The following is a 17,020-nucleotide window of genomic DNA, read 5'->3' on the forward strand; positions in this document are numbered from 1 at the left end:
CTTTGTTCTGAGTCTTCGTTAATTTTTGGTGAATTGTTTTCTCCCCCATTGGAAAGCGTTGAACTGTCAGTTTGACAGCTGTCAAACGTGTCAGTTTGACAGCTTGACTGTCTTGACTAATTCTTAATATATTTTATGAAATAATCAGTATATTTGTGTGTGTGCATTATCACTGAATGAGAGTGCAATGATGTTACTGTGCAGAAGAGCAAATTACCATTCTACAAAGCAATTCTAAAAATGAAGCCAGCCCAAACAAAAAATTATAACATTGAAACTGAACTTCTGATCAGCATCAATTTTGGCACAGGTGTAGCAGACAGTCTGCTCTTGATCTGTGCCAAATCTGGGGAGGTTTGTACAGGTTATTTTCAAGTTATGATTTTTAAAAAAATAAAAACCTTTTACCCACAATCCCATGCAGAAACAAGCAACCTTAAACATCCTCAAATTTAAAACAGATAAATAAATTGAAAAGACAATTCCTGCTTTTCTTTTGTTTTGTGTGTTTTGTTTTTTTAATTTGGAAGGAGTGCAGGCTGCAGGGGCTAAAATATTGATTCTCAGAAAGGCCTTTCAAAAGAGAAAAACAGTGATTTTGTTATAAACTGAGCACAGATAGAAAAGGCTCACCAGGAAGCATTCCAAAGTAGACACATTGTTCCAGCTTTGTGGCTTGAAGGGGAGATGTTTGGAGAGCAATTGATGATCACAGAAAGAGTCAAAAGAAAAGTTTTCTTTGAAAAGTCAAGAAATTAGGCTTACTTGCAATGGAGTGGCAGTCCTCCAGAAAGGACTATTTTGGCATATATTAGGATTAGCATACAATTTTGTAAAGGACATTCAGAATATTTCTGCATTACAAAAGCACAGAGTGCATATGTTTGTCCCAGACCTGAATGCTTTCAATAATCCTTCTCTCAGGATTTCTGAGACCAGGCTCCTCATACCAATCTGCAAAGGTAAAATGTGCTTCAGGTCTGGGATAATCTGGATTTTTGATCCTGTCAGTCAGGACACAATTGGCTGACTTTTAGGAGGAGAAATTTGTAACTTTTTCCTGGGCAAACAGGTATTGGTCCTGGGAAAGAAATTCTGTTTTAAATATTTTCAAATATATTTTAACAAGAATAAAGAACAAATTATGAAACTCACTTGTTTAAGGTGTGAAATTACTAGTTTTTCCATTGTGGCTTGGGCTGGTCTTATTCAATGTTAGCACAGCCTTGGTGTCTATATCATTTCATATAGACACCATCCATCTTGTCACAATCTGGTAATGAAGGGGGAAAAGTCCAGAAATGTTATGTGCCATCAAATCATTCCTTGTTGTTGTTGTTGTTGTTGTTGTTGTTTAGATGTTTAGTTGTGTCCAACTCTTTGTGGCCCCATGGACCAGATCACGCCAGGCCCTCCTGTCTTCCACTGCCTCCCTGAGTTCGGTCAAATTCATGTTGGTTGCTTCGATGACACTGTCCAATCACCTCGTCTTCTTCCGTCCCCTTCTCCTCTTGCCTTTACACTTTCCCAACATCAGGGTCTTTTCCGGGAAGTCTTCTCTTCTCATGAGATGGCCAAAATACTGGAGCCTCAGCTTCAGGATCTGTCCTTCCACTGAGACTGAGGGTTGATTTCCTTAAGAATGGATAGGTTTGATCTCCTTGCAGTCCAGGAGACTCTCAAGAAACTCCTCCAGCACCACAATTCAAAAGCATCAGTTATTTGGCAGCCAGCCTTCTTTATGGTCTAGCTCTCACTTCCATACATCACTACAGGAAAAAACATAGCTTTGACTATGTGAACCTTCATCCGCAAGGTGATGTCTCTGCTTTTTAAGATGCTGTCTAGGTTTGTCATCAGTTTCCTCCCAAGAAGCAGGTGTCTTTTAATTTCATGGCTGCTGTCACCATCTGCAGTGATTATGGAGCCCAAGAAAGTAAATCTGTCACTGCCTCTATATCTTCTCCTCCTATATGCCAGGAGTTGATGAGACCAGTGGCCATGATTGTAGTTTTTTTTGATGTTGAGCTTCAGAACATTTTTTACACTCTCTTATTTCTCTCTCATTAAGAGGTTCTTTAATTTCTCCTCACTTTCTGCCATCAGAGTGGTATCATCTTCATATCGAAGGTTGTTGATATTTCGTCTGGCAATCTTAATTCTGGCTTGGGATTCATCCAGTCCTGCCTTTCGCATGATGTATTCTGCATATAAGTTAAATAAGCAGGAAGACAATATACAGCCTTGTTGTACTCCTTTCCCAATTTTGAACCAAACATTGGTTCCATATGCAGTTCTAACTGTTGCTTCCTGTCCCACATATAGATTTCTCAGGATATAGATAAGGTGGTCAGGCGCTCCCATTTCTTTAAGGATTTCCCATAGTTTGCTGTGGCCCACACAGTCAAAGGATTTTGCATAGTCAGTGAAGCAGATGTTTTTCTGGAACTCTCTGGCTCTCTCCATAATCCAGCGCATGTTAGCAATTTGGTCTCTAGTTCCTCTGCCCCTTCGAAATCCTGCTTGTACTTCTGAGAGTTCTCGGTCCACATACTGCTGAAGCCTGCCTTGTAGGATTTTGAGCATAACCTTGCTAGCATGTGAAATGAGTGCAATTCTACGATAGTTGGAGCATTCTTTGGCACTTCCCTTCTTTGAGATTAGGATGCAGACTGATCTCTTCCAATCGTCTGGCCAGTGCAGAGTTTTCCAAACTTGCTGGCCTATTGAGTGTAGCACATTAACAGCATCATCTTTTAAGATTTTAAAAGGTTCAGCTGGAATGTCATCACCTCCATTGGCCTTGTTGTTAGCCATGCTTTCTAAGACCCACTTGACTTCACTCTCCAGGATGTCTGGCTCTGGGTCAGCAAGAACACTTTCTGGGTTGTCCAGGACATCCAAACCTTTCTGGTATAATTCCTCTGTGTATTCTTGCCACCTCTTCTTGACGTCTTCTGCTTCTGTGAGGTCCCTGCCATTTTTGTCCTTTATCATGTCCATCTTTGCACAAAATGTTCCTTTAATATCTCCAAATTTTTTAACAGATATCTGGTTTTTCCCTTTCTATAATTATCCTCTGTTTCTTTGCACTGTTCATTTAAGAAGGCCCTCTTGTCTATCCTTGCTATTCTTTGGAAGTCTGCATTCTATTTTCTGTAACTTTCCCTTGCATTTTGTTTCCCTTCTCTTCTCTGCTGTTTGTAAGGCCTTGTTGGACAGCCACTTTGCTTTCTTGCATTTCCTTTTCTTTGGATGGTTTTTGTTGCTGCCTCCTGTACAATGTTATGAGCCTCCATCCACAGTTCCTCAGGCACTCTGTCCACTAAACCTAGTAGCTTAAATCTGTTCTTCATTTCCACTGTGTATTCATAAGGGATTTGGTTTAGATTATTATACCTGACTAGCCCAGTGGTTTTTCCTACTTTCTTTAGTTTAAGCTTGAGTTTTGCTATAAGAAGCTGATGATCTGAGCCACAATCAACTCCAGGTTTTGTTTTTGCTGACTGTATACAGCTTCTCCATCTTCGGCTGCAGAGAATATAATCAATCCGATTTTGGTATTGCCCATCTAGTGACCTCTTGTGTTGTTGGAAAAGAGTGTTTGTGATGACCAGCTTGTTCTCTTGACCATCACCCTTGGGACCAGATAACTAAATATATTCTTATATATTCTTCTCTTTTCACCCCATTTCAGATTTCAGAGCCTAGATATTTGTTTAGCACACCAACTTCGCAGAACAGTTCACAAGAGGAGCAGTTAACAATAGAAGCAATGCAATGTGTTCTTAAAACTGTATTACTTGAACTACCTTGTTTAGTTTGGAGAAATCCCTTCATGTTGTTCACGACATGCAACCTAACTGTACATCTTCCTGTTTCCAGATTAATATCTCTGAAAGTACTTAACAGTATTGTGCTGTTGGGAAAATCATGTCAATATGTTAAAGAAGCAAACATGGAAGAGAAATTATTCAACTCTCCTGCTATGAGCACTCCAGGCAAACCTCTGGGGAAACCACAAAGCAAGTACAAGTCCACTCAAGGTGAGTAGAATTTTTTTCTTCCATTTGGTTTATGACAAATTCATAAAATGCATATCCAGTGTGTTAATGAGCTGCAGAGGTTATGGAAGTCAAAAATAGTTTCCAGTATTAACCCAAGAGAGGATGCCTTTTTGTTTTACTTCATTTAAAATAGCTGATAACATTTGGTAGAACAGTTAAATGTCCTGAAGAGAGCAGAACAGACCTGCATTTTTTAAACATTCTTTACAAAGAACTTCGTAGAGGAGCTTGGGAAGAGTAGCTTTTTATTGTGGAATCAAGGCAAGAATTACCAAGGACCTGAAGAACATTTTACTCATACTGAGAAGTCTGATACTTTGCAAATAGCAGTAAAAAGAAGAAAAACCTGCAAGATCAGACTGGCATATGGGCATCATCCAGTCCAGTATTCTGTTTGCAACAGTGGCTAGCCGTAGGCTTCAGAACGCCAAGAAGGCAACAGCCCTCCCCTGGCAATGTTGAGAGAGACTGTTTTGCTATAATGCCCATTTAGTACAGAGGGAACAAATCTGTTCAAGATTCTCTTTAAAGCCTTTCTATAGTAGTGACCATCATCACATGTTATAGTATTTTTTTGTATTGTTTTTTGCATGAAAAAGTTAGATGACACCAAGTTTCCAGTATTAGGAAAGAAAAATCCTCTTATGGGAAGTGGTACAAATTGCTTCCTATGATGAACTGATCACATTCTAACTCACCACACAACTGGGACCTTTATATGGAATGCCTTGCCACAGGATGTGGTGATGGTATCTGGCGTAGATGCCTTTAACAAGGGATTGGACAGGTTCCTGGAGGAAAAGTCCATTGCAGGTTACAAGCCATGATGGGGATTTATAATTTCCAGGCTTAAAAGGAAGGTACTTCCAAATGCCAGCTTCAGAGGAGTGGTATCTAGTTATCTCGTGTTCGCCCAGAGGCATATGATGCAGCCACTGTGAGATACAGGAAGCTAAACTAGATGGGCCCTTGGCCTGATCCAGCAGGGCTCTTCTTATGTTCTTATGTTAAGTTTTTCATAGCTTTCCCAGCAACCTTTAGGATTGTAGAGTGACCTAATTGTTAATTTTTAACACATTGCTTCTGAATCAGACATAACTTCCACCAAAAATTACAAAAAGGTTTTTGAAGGCACTTTGTAGCAACCATTGAGACTAAGCTCTGAGATGAGACTGTGTCAACATTCCATTTAGGAATAAATGTAACTTAATTGTATTTGTGCCATGTATTTTGTGTAAGCACAGTAAATAAGATTCTACAAAGAAAATCAAATGATAGGAGTGCCCCAAACATAAAATTACAGCTATGAAAGTGGACCTCAGATCAGTACCAAATTTGGCATGGATGAGGCAGGTCTACTCTTGCTCTGTGCCACATTTGGTGGCATTTGGGCAAAGGGTTTTTGTGATTTTTTAAAAGTAACAGTTTTACCGCTATGCAGAATGAAGTGCCCATTTCATCAGCTAAAAGAAAAGAGATGAACAATGTAGATAAGACAAAATTTGCATGCATGAAAAGAAAAATCTCAGTTTTAATCTATTGTTCTTCATCCACACAAATTGAGGCAATCAGGGCTCTAACGCAGACCCTTTAATTGTCGTGTTTTAAGCCCTAAAACTGCTTTTGAATTGTGGTGTTGGAGGAGGCTCTTGAGAGTCCCCTGGACTGCAAGGAGAACAAACCTATCCATTCTAAAGGAAATCAACTCTGAGTGCTCACTGGAAGGACAGATCCTGAAGCTGAGGCTCCAATACTTTGGCCATCTCATGAGAAGAGAAGACTCCCTGGAAAAGAACCCTGATGTTGGGAAACTGTGAAGGCAGGAGGAGAAGGGGACAACAGAGGATGAATGGTTGGACAGTGTCATTGAAGCGACCAACATGAATTTAACCCAACTCCGGGAGGCAGTGGAAGACAGGAGGGCCTGGAGTGCTCTGGTCCATGGGGTCACGAAGAGGCAGACACGACTAAACAATAAGCCCTAAAATATCTGAAATTGCTGCCTTTTTTAAATAGCTTCTGAGAATTCTGAAGGAACGCTTTGCATAGCATGGAATTCTGTCCAGTGAGAATGTGTCTGCCCACAGGGCAGGTGTCTATCACGTTTAACCTTGCCATGACCTTCATTGTGAAAGAAAGTATTTAACTATTTCATGGCCGCACATTCTTAGCCCCTGCCTGTGGAAATATTTTTAAGCTATTTTTTAAAAATAGATAATAATATATAGCAGCTCACTCATTTCACTTGTGAAGTTAACTGTTTTTTCCCTTTGTTTGTGGGAAAAAACATGAGTAAATTTACCCACTTTACTCTTACAGTTACTGATCCACATGATTTCATATGATTTTTAGATTTAATCCACCCTAAACCAGTGTCAGATCATAGATCCTATTTGCACCCACAGACTACACCACAGAATTCATGGGTTTCCCAACTCATGACTTTGTAGTGGTACAAAAACATGCATCTGAAGAATGGCTCCTCATAGATCCACATAATTTTTACACAGGATAACCTTCGAACTACTCTCAAAACATAGGCCCCATCTGTGCCCACAGATTACACCACAAAAATGAGTCCTCAAGCGCTAGGCTTTACAGTAGTGCAAAAACATTAATATGATGCATGGGTCCCCATGAATCCACATGAATTAGATGTAGGATCATCTCCAAAACACTGTCCTATCATAGGTCCCATTCTCTGCCCACATGCTAAAACGCAGAAATCATGTGTCTTCCAGTTCATGACTTTTCAGTGGTACAAAAACATTGATCTGATGCATGGATCCTCATGGATCCACATGATTTTGATGTATGGTCATCTGCAAACCACCATCCAGACACAGGCCCCATTTTTAGACATAGATTACAACACAGAAATCATGGGTCCCTGGGTGCATGACTTTGCAATGGTGCAAAAACACTGATCCAAGACACAGAGAATGACGATAGCAATAACAGTAACAACCTTAGAACTGAACAACCTTAGAACTGAAGAGTTCATCAAGTCCAGTCCCTGACATGGAGGCTCTGTGGTGAATTGAACTCCCAACCTCTGGATCTTCCTCAAACCATTATCCAGCCATAGGGCACATCTGTGCCAACAGACTACACCAAAAAAAATCATGGGTCTCCAGTACATGGTTTTGCAGTGGTGCAAAACCTGATCTGATGCACAGACCCTCATGGAGCCACATGATTTTGATGTAGGATCATCCCAAAACCACTGTCCAGACATAGGCCCCATTTGTGATCATTACAACACAGAAATCATGGGTCTCTGAGCCCATGGCTTTGCAGTGGGTCGAAAACACCGATCTAAGGCACGGACAAGAACAGGAACAGCAGCAGCTACAACAATAACAATAACAACCTTAGAATGGCAGAGCTGGAGGGGACCCTATAGATCATCAAGTCTAGTCCCTGACAAGAAGGTACCATGGGGAATTTAACTCACAGGGAATTTAGCTTCACAACCAGAGACCAAAACCACTGAGCTACTCACATGATTTTTGCACAGGAGCATCCCCAAGCCAATGTCCAATCATAGGACCCATCTGTGCCCACAGACTATAGAAATAATGGGTCCCCCATCTCATGGTTTTCAATGGTGGAAACACATAGATCTGATACACTGATCCTCATGGAACCATATGAATTTTAACTAAGATGATTCCCAAACCCCATTTGTGCTCATAGATTAAAGTACAGAAAACATGTCTCCAGGCACATTCTGATTGGTCAGAATGATATGCTGTGCAAATACCGTATTTTTCCGTTTATAAGATGTCCCAATGTAAAATACGACCGCCACTTTTCTAACCCCAAATTAGAAAATTTGATTCCTGCTTTCCCTGCCACTTCCTAAGCCCAGGGTTTAGCAAAAGGAGGGGGAAAGCAGGGATCAACGGGTTGCAGGATCACTTTGATCACTACTTTCCCCGCCATTTCCTAAGCCCTACATGGCTTAGCAAAAGGACGTGGAAAGCAGCAATCAAAGGGCTGCAGGATCACTTTGACCGCTGTTTTCCCCGTGACCTCCTAAGCCCTACGTGGCTTAGTTAAAGGAGGCAGAAAGCAGCGATCAGAGGGCATGCAGAATCACTTTGATCCCTTCCCCGCTCCACTTGTTTTTGTTCTCAGGTTACGTCCGTGTATAAGACGACCCTCAATTTTTAGTCTAAAAATTTTAGACAAAAGTATCATCTTAAATAAATTATATTATAAATTATATTATTATTATTATTATTATTATCTCATACATGGAAAAATATGGTAGCTCAATCATTTAGAACAGTGGTTCTTAAGCTTTGTTACTCAGGTGTTTTTGAACTGCAACTCCCAGAAACCCCAGCCACCAGAGCTGATGGTGAAGGCTTCTGGGAGTTGCAGTCCAAAAACATCTGAGTAACAAAGGTTAAGAACCAGTGATTTAGAACGTTCACATTTCTATTATATTTATTTAATTTATTTATTATTTATTTATTTATATTTAGTTTTTATTTTTATTTATTTATTATATTTATTTATATGCTGCCCACACTACCCAAAGGTCTCTGGGCGGCTTACAACAATTATATGTGCATGCTAGAATAGACTCAGGTTACTCATTTTTGCTTGGGTGAAAGTTCAGGCTTAACTTAATTGAGCACCCACTTTTCTGCTTTTCTGGCTGTCGTCAGTATCCCTACTAACACCAGATATCAAATGACTTGATTTTGTCCCTGCCTTTCTTTACTATCTTATTTTCACATAGTATGCATGATTTTGACCTTGCTTTCCAGTGACTTTCTTTGTTAAGTCCAACCTCTTCCTCTTTTTTTAAATTTTACAAAGCAAAGGGACATATTTTGGGAAACATGTATACAACATATCCATAGAGGTTTTGGTCCAATACAGATTTTATTTCTCACCTTTCCTAAGTCAAAGAAAGGGATGTGAACTTGGAACATAGCTTTCCAGTCTGCATTTGGCAGAGCAGGCAAAGGGTTTGTATTAGAGATTGACTTGAACCTCTGCTTGGAGGTCCGTGCTGCTTCATGGCGTGCCACAGGTGCTGTGTATTTGCTCCACCTGTCAAGGCCCCTACTCACCAGCAAGCCCACACTGCTTTTCTCCTCTTTGCACAATAATCAGATGTGCTGCAAGATGTGCTGCAAGAACCCCTGCCCCACCTCCTAATTTGAGTGGGCAACTACTGGAGGAGGCAGAGAAGGGATGGGGAAGCTGATGATATGGCACAAACCTCCAAACTGAGATTTCTGTCCATCTCTAGTGTGTGTGTGTTTCTCCACTGTATGTGTTGTACCTACACCAGAAGTCCCCCAGTGCCACTCCATTTCACAAAGTGACAACATGCAAGGGAAAATCCCTGAAGCTGATTTGTTTTTTCATCAGTTAACCACTTCTCACCAAAACACAAAGCAATTGTCAGGGCTGTTTTTCAACCAGTGTGAATGGTAGTGAACAGAAGAAGGTATTCTGTAGATGATTTTGACTGCTGCTATTGGTGTTGTCAACATTCAGGCTGCCCTTTGCTGTGGAAAGCTTTATTTATTTTATTTATTATTTACTTATTTATTCCATTTATACCCCGCCTATCTGTTCGTCACGAACACTCTAGGCGGCTTCCAACATAATATATAACATAACATAACATATAACATATAAAACAAGCATATATATAACATAATTAACATAATTAGCAAAAAGAAAGAATTTTTTTTCTCCAAGATGGCAAGAGAACAAGGTAGGATATAACAAATAAGAGGGAAGAAAAATTAAGAATTAACTGGGAGTGGGGAGGCCTGCCTAAACATCCATGTTTTCAGTTGTTTCTTAAAACTACCCAGTGAGGGAGCCGCGCGACTCTCCGGAGGTAAGTTGTTCCAGAGGCGAGGAGCCACCGCCGAGAAGGCCCGGTTTCTTGTTTTTTCTTTCCGGGCCTCCCTCAGCATCAGGCTCTTCAGCCTCAACTCCTGGCTCGCACGTGTGACATGGGTAGAACTGGGTGGGAGTAAGGAATCGAGGTCGTAAACCGTTTAGGGCTTTAAATGTAAGCATCAAAACTTTGAAGTCAACGCGGAACCGAATGGGCAGCCAATGCAAGGCGGCCAGGATAGGAGAAATGTGATGGTGTTTTCTCACTCCGCTAAGGAGTCTGGCTGCCGCATTCTGCACCACTTGGAGTTTCCACGTTAGCCTCAAAGGTAGCCCCACGTAGAGCGCATTACAGTGGTATTCTTTTCCTGCCGGCAATGCAGGCACAATCTTTTCTAGCAGTATTGGGCTATTTCCTGGCTTTTTGAATCATGGGTACAAGAAGCACAGTATCCCACATTCATAAACTAGAGATTTTTTGAAGAATTGAATTAAACTACTTTAGATTTTGCATCATCTAACATTACTTACATATACTTAGTTTTGGATGCATTGTATAAGTATTGCCATGTACATATTAAAAAGTAGGGCATATTCATATATTGGATGTGATTCACAGGCTAACTTTATTCACATTTCTAAGGATTTTTGTATAATGGTAATTTTGCAGATTAATCAACAGAGATTCTAATTTATATTCTGCAAACCTATTTTTCATGCTATAATGAGAAAGAAGGAAATAGAGCTGTTGTTGTAAATTGCTCACTAGTTGATGTTGCTATATTTTCCAAATAAGTGGAATGATGGCATCAGGTACAATATTAATTCCAGTACCCCCACTTCTGGATTTTTCACAGACAGCACACTTCTGGATTTTTCACAGAAAGGACACTTTAAACATTTTTTCTTATATTATTAATAGAGATGGGGGTATTCATATTCATATACAAATACCAATATCCCTGCCCAGCTGGACTTAACGAGGGTCCAGCCTCTGGACTTAACAAGAGTCTGCTGGCAGCATCAGCCTCACTTATCCTTCCAATCATTCACAGAGCCCCTTTCTCTTCAGCAGCCATGCAGGGAGATTCATCCTCCTTTTCCCTGCCTGGAGTGACTAGCTGAACGAAAAGAGTGGTACTCCAGGAGTGATTGGAAGGCTGAGTGAGTCTTCTGCTGCTGGACGCGTGAGTAGATGGTCCAGCCCCAGGGGCTGGATCCTCGTTAAGTCCAGCTGCATTGGGATATTCTTATATGAATACCCCCCTCTCTAACTATATTAGAGTGCAGTAATGTTATTGTGAACAGAGCAAATCAGCATTCTGCAAAGAAAATTAAAAATGGCATCTACTTGAAACTGGAGTTTGGATCAGTACCAAATATGCGCAGATGTAGCAGACAGTCTTCTGTGACTCTTTGCCGGATTTGAGGAATTTTGGACAAAGAGTTAAGGTTTTTTTTTTTAAAAAAAAAAAGTAAAACTTTTTAACCCCTATGCAGAAACAAGTGACCTTAAATGCCCCCAAATTTAAAACAGATCAAATAAATTGAAAACACTTGGCTTGCTTGTTTTGAAAGAGAATGGTTGGCCCCACCCACTAACATTCACAGAGTGACACCAAGGAAGGGAAAATCCCAAAAGTTGACTCCTTTTTTTCATCAGTTAATTAACTTCTCACCCAAACACAAAGCTATTGTCAGGACTGCCTTTGACGTGTGAATGGTAGGCAGCACTAGAGGGTATCCTGTAGACCAGCTATTCTTAATGGGTGCTGGCACATTTGAAGAAGGCATTTTCTGAAGATTTTCTTAAGAATTGAATATATATCCTGTGCTTGTTTGAAAGGGCCCCAGGACCTTATGGAGTCTACATTCACTTCGTTTCAGCAGCGTTGAAGTTCAGATGTGTTTAGTACATTAATTGTGCACCCAGCATTGTTTCTTATTAGTACAATTGTTGAAATCAATATCATATTGGGGATTAAAGCATATTTACTGCAACCAATAATCAACTGGTAACAAAGTACTATAATTCCTGATACAGATTTCTGGTTTTATTTATTTAAGCACTTTTGCCAAGAAATTAAAAAATACAGTGGTGCCTCGCTTAGCAAGTGCACCGTATAGCGATGTTTCCGTATAGCGATCCCTTTTTCGGGATCGCTATACAGAAACATACCCGATCTTCGCAATGGGGAAAACCCGCATTGCGAAGATCGGGTATTGCAGCGGCCATTTTGGAGCCGCCGAACAGCTGATCGGCGGTTCCAAAATGGCCGCCGGAAGCCCGGAAATGGCTGCCGGCAGCCGTTTTCGCGCCCTGCCCTCGCTTAGCGAGGGCGCGAAAATGGCTGCCGGCAGGGGGAATCCTCGCTGAACGGGTAAGTAAGCAAGGTATTGGAACGCATTAAACTAAGTTTAATGCGTTTCAATACGTTTCCCCTACCCGTTTAACGATGATTCCGTATAGCGAGGGTTAATCCGGAACGGTTTAACCTCGCTATGCGGGGCACCACTGTATATATTAATGATTTTATATTTTTTTTATTTCTTGGCAAAAGTGCTTAAATAGAAATCTGTATCAAGAATCTGTAATAAGAATTATAGTGAATTCTTGAATTTTAAGAATTCTTTAAATCTTCATCTTTATAACTTATGTGAGTATGCTTCCATAGGAAAATGCAACATAATTTATATATTCCTGTGAATGGGCTGGTAGAAGAAGGACTGAGCAGTCATTCTTCCTCTGTCCCCAGTACCGAAACCAAGCAGATTCCTGAGGAAGTTAAGACCCTTCTCTTTTTTCCTTTCAGCCATTTCTCAGCCATTTTCTGTGTGCTTACATAGAAAGGAGGAATAATATCTAGTAAATTTTGTTAGAAATGAGACAAATAAAAATGTGGGGAAAGTCTGCAGGAAAATTTTCTAACCTAATGTAAAAGATAGCAAAAAGCACTTACAAAGTAGCAGCTTTAGGAAGTAGATATGATGTGGCTAGGATTGCTGATACCTAAAACATACGCATTACAGACCTTGAACATGTTTTAAATTGCAAGCTGTGTAGTACAAGGACAATTCACATTTTTGCAATAAATTACACATCCATAATAAATGTCTTTTTAAAAATCTTTTAATTCTTGATTTCTGTTTTCCATGCAGGAATATCTATAGATGAAAACTTGTCTTCTTCGGTGATCAGTCAGCCTTCACATCAGAAAGAAAATGCAGTACCACAACTTGTGACAAGCAATTCTGATCAGTTTCTGACAACCCCTGATGGAGATGAGAAAGATATAACCCAGGACAATTCAAATACAAAACATAGGTCTTCAAAAAAAGATCTGTTGGAGATAGACAGGTTTACAATCTGTGGAAACAGAATTGACTAGAATTTTGTAAATAGGTGTGCTTAAGATACTGAACTATTTGGACAGTGAGTGCTATAAAGATGGACAGATGCCAAATAGGTGCTTCAATATTTATTTTAAAACTTAAATTATTAATGGCCAACCTATTAAAGAAAAGAACTTGTCTTGATAAGTTGGTCACATTTCAGATCCTTGATGTTTTGGAAAATGTGATGTTTTGAGGGAGATCTATAGCTTGAAAAATCTGCTGCATCACTTTCTGGAAAATAACATGTGACATTGATTTAAATCCATTTTTGCTCTTATCAGTCAGTGATTCCTGAACATATCTCTTATCAAATTCCCTTCATTAGAAGGGTAACTTTGGAAATGTATTTCATATTTAATAGGAAGCAGCTACGAAAAGGTTTAAAATTCTTCATCTGCCAAATGTCATTTTCAAACTTTGAGTAGAATTAATGATCCAGATATTCTTGTCACTAGGAGATTGTTCAATATATATTTCATCTAATCTAAATAAATGATAGTTAAATTAACAACTTATTGCATAACATTTGTCTAAACCAGAATCATCTTCATCATTGACCAGAAATTGATCACAATGTCAGGATAATGAAATGTGCTTGTTGACTGAGGAAGAATAACTTTTTTCTTTCTGTTCAATTTGCTTTGTATTCTAAATGTGAAAATGTTTAGTTTTCCAATGTAAAAGTGTACATTCTTGCAGAAAGAAGGACAATACCAACTTGTGAGATTGCACTTCGTACTTAACAGATACTTAAGGTGTAGCTGTGAACCCTTGCAAGAAGTAGACAGAAAAAGTTATTTGCATTGTCAGTCTGCTAAAAAATGGTGTTTAAAAACTTGGGTACAGGAATTGAGAGAGCTTGCAATAAATGTTGGATTTTAAACAGTAAGTTTATAAAGTATAATATGTGTACTCTTAGTTCTGTGAATAGAATAATATACTTTCGGGAAGTGCTTAGCTTTTGGGGTATAACACACTTTTACTTGAGTGCATAAGACTTGGGAAACTGGGAGAGGAAGTACAAGAAATGTTGTAACAGGAATCATTGATGCTCAGTGCAGTGAGGCAGCATGCTTCACTCCAGATGCTATCTTGCCATCTATCAACAGCACCTAGTGAACTTTGGTGAAATATTTAATGTCTGCTTTAAACATGATTTTATTATGAATAAGGTTAGCATGTGTTTGGTAGTTCATTGTAGAATGACCAAGCAAAATGTCAGAAGTAAAAAGGAGCCATGTGGTCAATACAAAATATAAATGCAAAAATACCATTATAGACCACTAAAAAAAATCATCATACAACCTGCAAGCTTTCATGGATCAGGACTATCTACTTCATCAAGGATGGACCAGTGTGAAGAACTTAAAAGTCCAAAAATATTGCCCATAACTTCTGAACTTTAAGTTCTTCACAATGACAAAGTGAATGGTCCTGATCCACAAAAGCTTACAGGTGGTATACATTTTTTATTCATCTATAAAGGTATTGCCTGCTCTTGCATTTAAATTCAGGAGTGACGTTGAAAGTTTATTCCTCCAAAGCCACAGAAACTGTTATTAAGATAAAAATCAGCATATATAAATGATATCCTGATAAACAGGCCTTAAAGAATAAAATGTGACTAAACTCTCCACACCTAAAAAAAAAAAAAACAATGTGATGATCTCTGATCAAAAGGGCATTTCTCCCATTTCTCACAATTTATAAGTTCTCTTCAGCTAAAAGTAGCCAATGTTATAGAATTAGGATTTTAAAGGCTATGCTCAAAATCAGCAAAAATGATTATTTCATCTGTATGTTCATTTTTGCAAATTTTATTCATTAATACTTAATTCATAATATTGTAAATCCATTGTAATATAATTTTTTATTTAATTGTTGCTCCGAAGAAAACTTGGAATGATTTTTCCCTATAAAATGATATTCTGTATGAATTTTATGAGTGCATCCTGTGTGACACAATAAAAATTCAATTTTCTAACCTTTGTTTTTTTAATAATAGTAGTACTTTTCTTGCCACAGTAAAACCAAGTATTTCTATGTGGAACCCATTGCTCAAACACTAGCCTCCAAAACACATTCTACAAAAGTTTTCCTATGTACCAGGGATGTTGGCAAATCTTTCGGCCAGAGTCCCAACTTCAAGTCTAAGTCTTGGGACCCAATTCCCAAGTCTTGAGTCATTTGACACACACACACCGGGGGGCACATGCATTGAGACAGTGGATCCGGAAGGAAAGCTAGACCGGCACATGAGTAGAGACAATGAACTGACTTCCCTTCCTAGGGCCAAGTTCTGCCTCTGCTCATGCGCCAGGAAGACAGCAGTCAGCTCCTGGAAGAGAAGCCAGGCCCTGCTGTCTCTGAAGATGGTGGAAACAGTGGTGGCAGGTATGGAGGCCCATAGGTACTTGATAATGCAACTTGGACAAATGAGTCAGAGTCATGAATCATGAGTCCCCCCAGAGCCCCCAAATCGAGTCTGGTGCAACTTAAGTCGAGCTCAATGAGTTGTAACTCACAAGTCCCCATCCCTGCCATGTACACATGGAAAGAGGGGTGATATTTATTTTTAACACGAGTTCCTTATATTTGGTATAGAGTTCCTGTTCTGCCCACTACCCTTCACAAAGTGACACCAAACAAGGGAAAAATCTGAATAATTTGAGTTAGAAGAGGCCTATAAGGCCATTGAGTCTAACCCCCTGCTCAGTGCAGAAATCTAAATCGAGCTATATCTGACAGATTGTCTAACTTTCTCTACAATACCTCCAGTGTTGGAACACTCACCACCTTCTAACAATTGGTTTCATTGTTGTAACAAGTTCCTGGAAGCCAGATTTTGGTTGAGTATCAGGAAAAACCTCTTAACTGCTCTGGCTTCCAGGAACTTGAGCCCATTATTATTCAAGAACAGATCTCACCCCTCCTCTGTATGACAATCTTTCAAGCTTTAGAAAAGTGCTATCGTATTTTCCCTCAGTCTTCCTTTCTCAAGGCTAAACATGCCCATTTTTTTTCAATGTTTCCTAATAGGGCTTGGTTTCCAGCCACGATAATCCTTGCTGCTCTCTGAACTTGTTCCAGTTTCTTGGTATCTCTTTCAAATGCTGTGTTTAGAACTGGACACAGTACTGTAAATGAGGACTGACCTGTGACAGATAAGAGGGGAACTAGTACTTCACCTGATTTGGAGACTGCTTCTCTTAATGCAGCCTGAAATAACATTGACCTCTTGCAGCCACATTGCACTATTGACTTATACAGTATTCAACTTGTGATCTTTCTCATTCAGTATTACTGAGTGGAGTGTCTCCCATTTTGCAACTGTGCATTAGGTTTCTTTTCCTTAGGTGTAGAAATTTGCAATTATTCTTATTAAATTTCATTCTGTTGTTTCGAGCCCAGTGCTCAAGCTTTTAAATTTTGTTTTGGTCTTCCAGAATATTACAAAGTTGGCACTTTCTGGAAAGTTGGGGAAAGTCAGGGAAATGGAAATTGGTCAGGGAAAGTCAGAAAAATTGTGATTAAAATATATTCAAGTAGTGGATTTTTGACCTGCTGCTGCAAGAGCATGATCTGTTCTTGTGGCAACTGGAATACAGAAGTAGCAGAAAACAAGTAAAACTTAATGATGCCCTTTCCCAGTTCCAGCTTATTCTCAGCTCCATCCC

At 39.5% G+C, this 17,020-nt stretch overlaps 1 protein-coding gene across 5 annotated transcripts in view; it reads left to right on the forward strand.

Moving 5' to 3' along the window:
• TAPT1 (transmembrane anterior posterior transformation 1) overlaps nt 1-15,327 on the forward strand; it is a 165,451-nt gene extending 150,124 nt beyond the window's left edge. For all 5 annotated transcript variants that reach the window (XM_020806576.3, XM_020806574.3, XM_020806575.3 and 2 more), the window contains 2 exons: nt 3,886-4,046; nt 13,107-15,327. In XM_020806576.3, the coding sequence (XP_020662235.2) occupies nt 3,886-4,046; nt 13,107-13,336 (391 nt within the window). In that variant the 3' untranslated portion in view covers nt 13,337-15,327. The remainder of the gene's footprint in view (nt 1-3,885; nt 4,047-13,106) is intronic.
• Nucleotides 15,328-17,020: the final 1,693 nt, after the last annotated feature.

Source organism: Pogona vitticeps, chromosome 5 (genome assembly GCF_051106095.1).
Source record: "Pogona vitticeps strain Pit_001003342236 chromosome 5, PviZW2.1, whole genome shotgun sequence".
In the NCBI taxonomy this organism is placed as follows: Eukaryota; Metazoa; Chordata; class Lepidosauria; order Squamata; family Agamidae; genus Pogona; species Pogona vitticeps.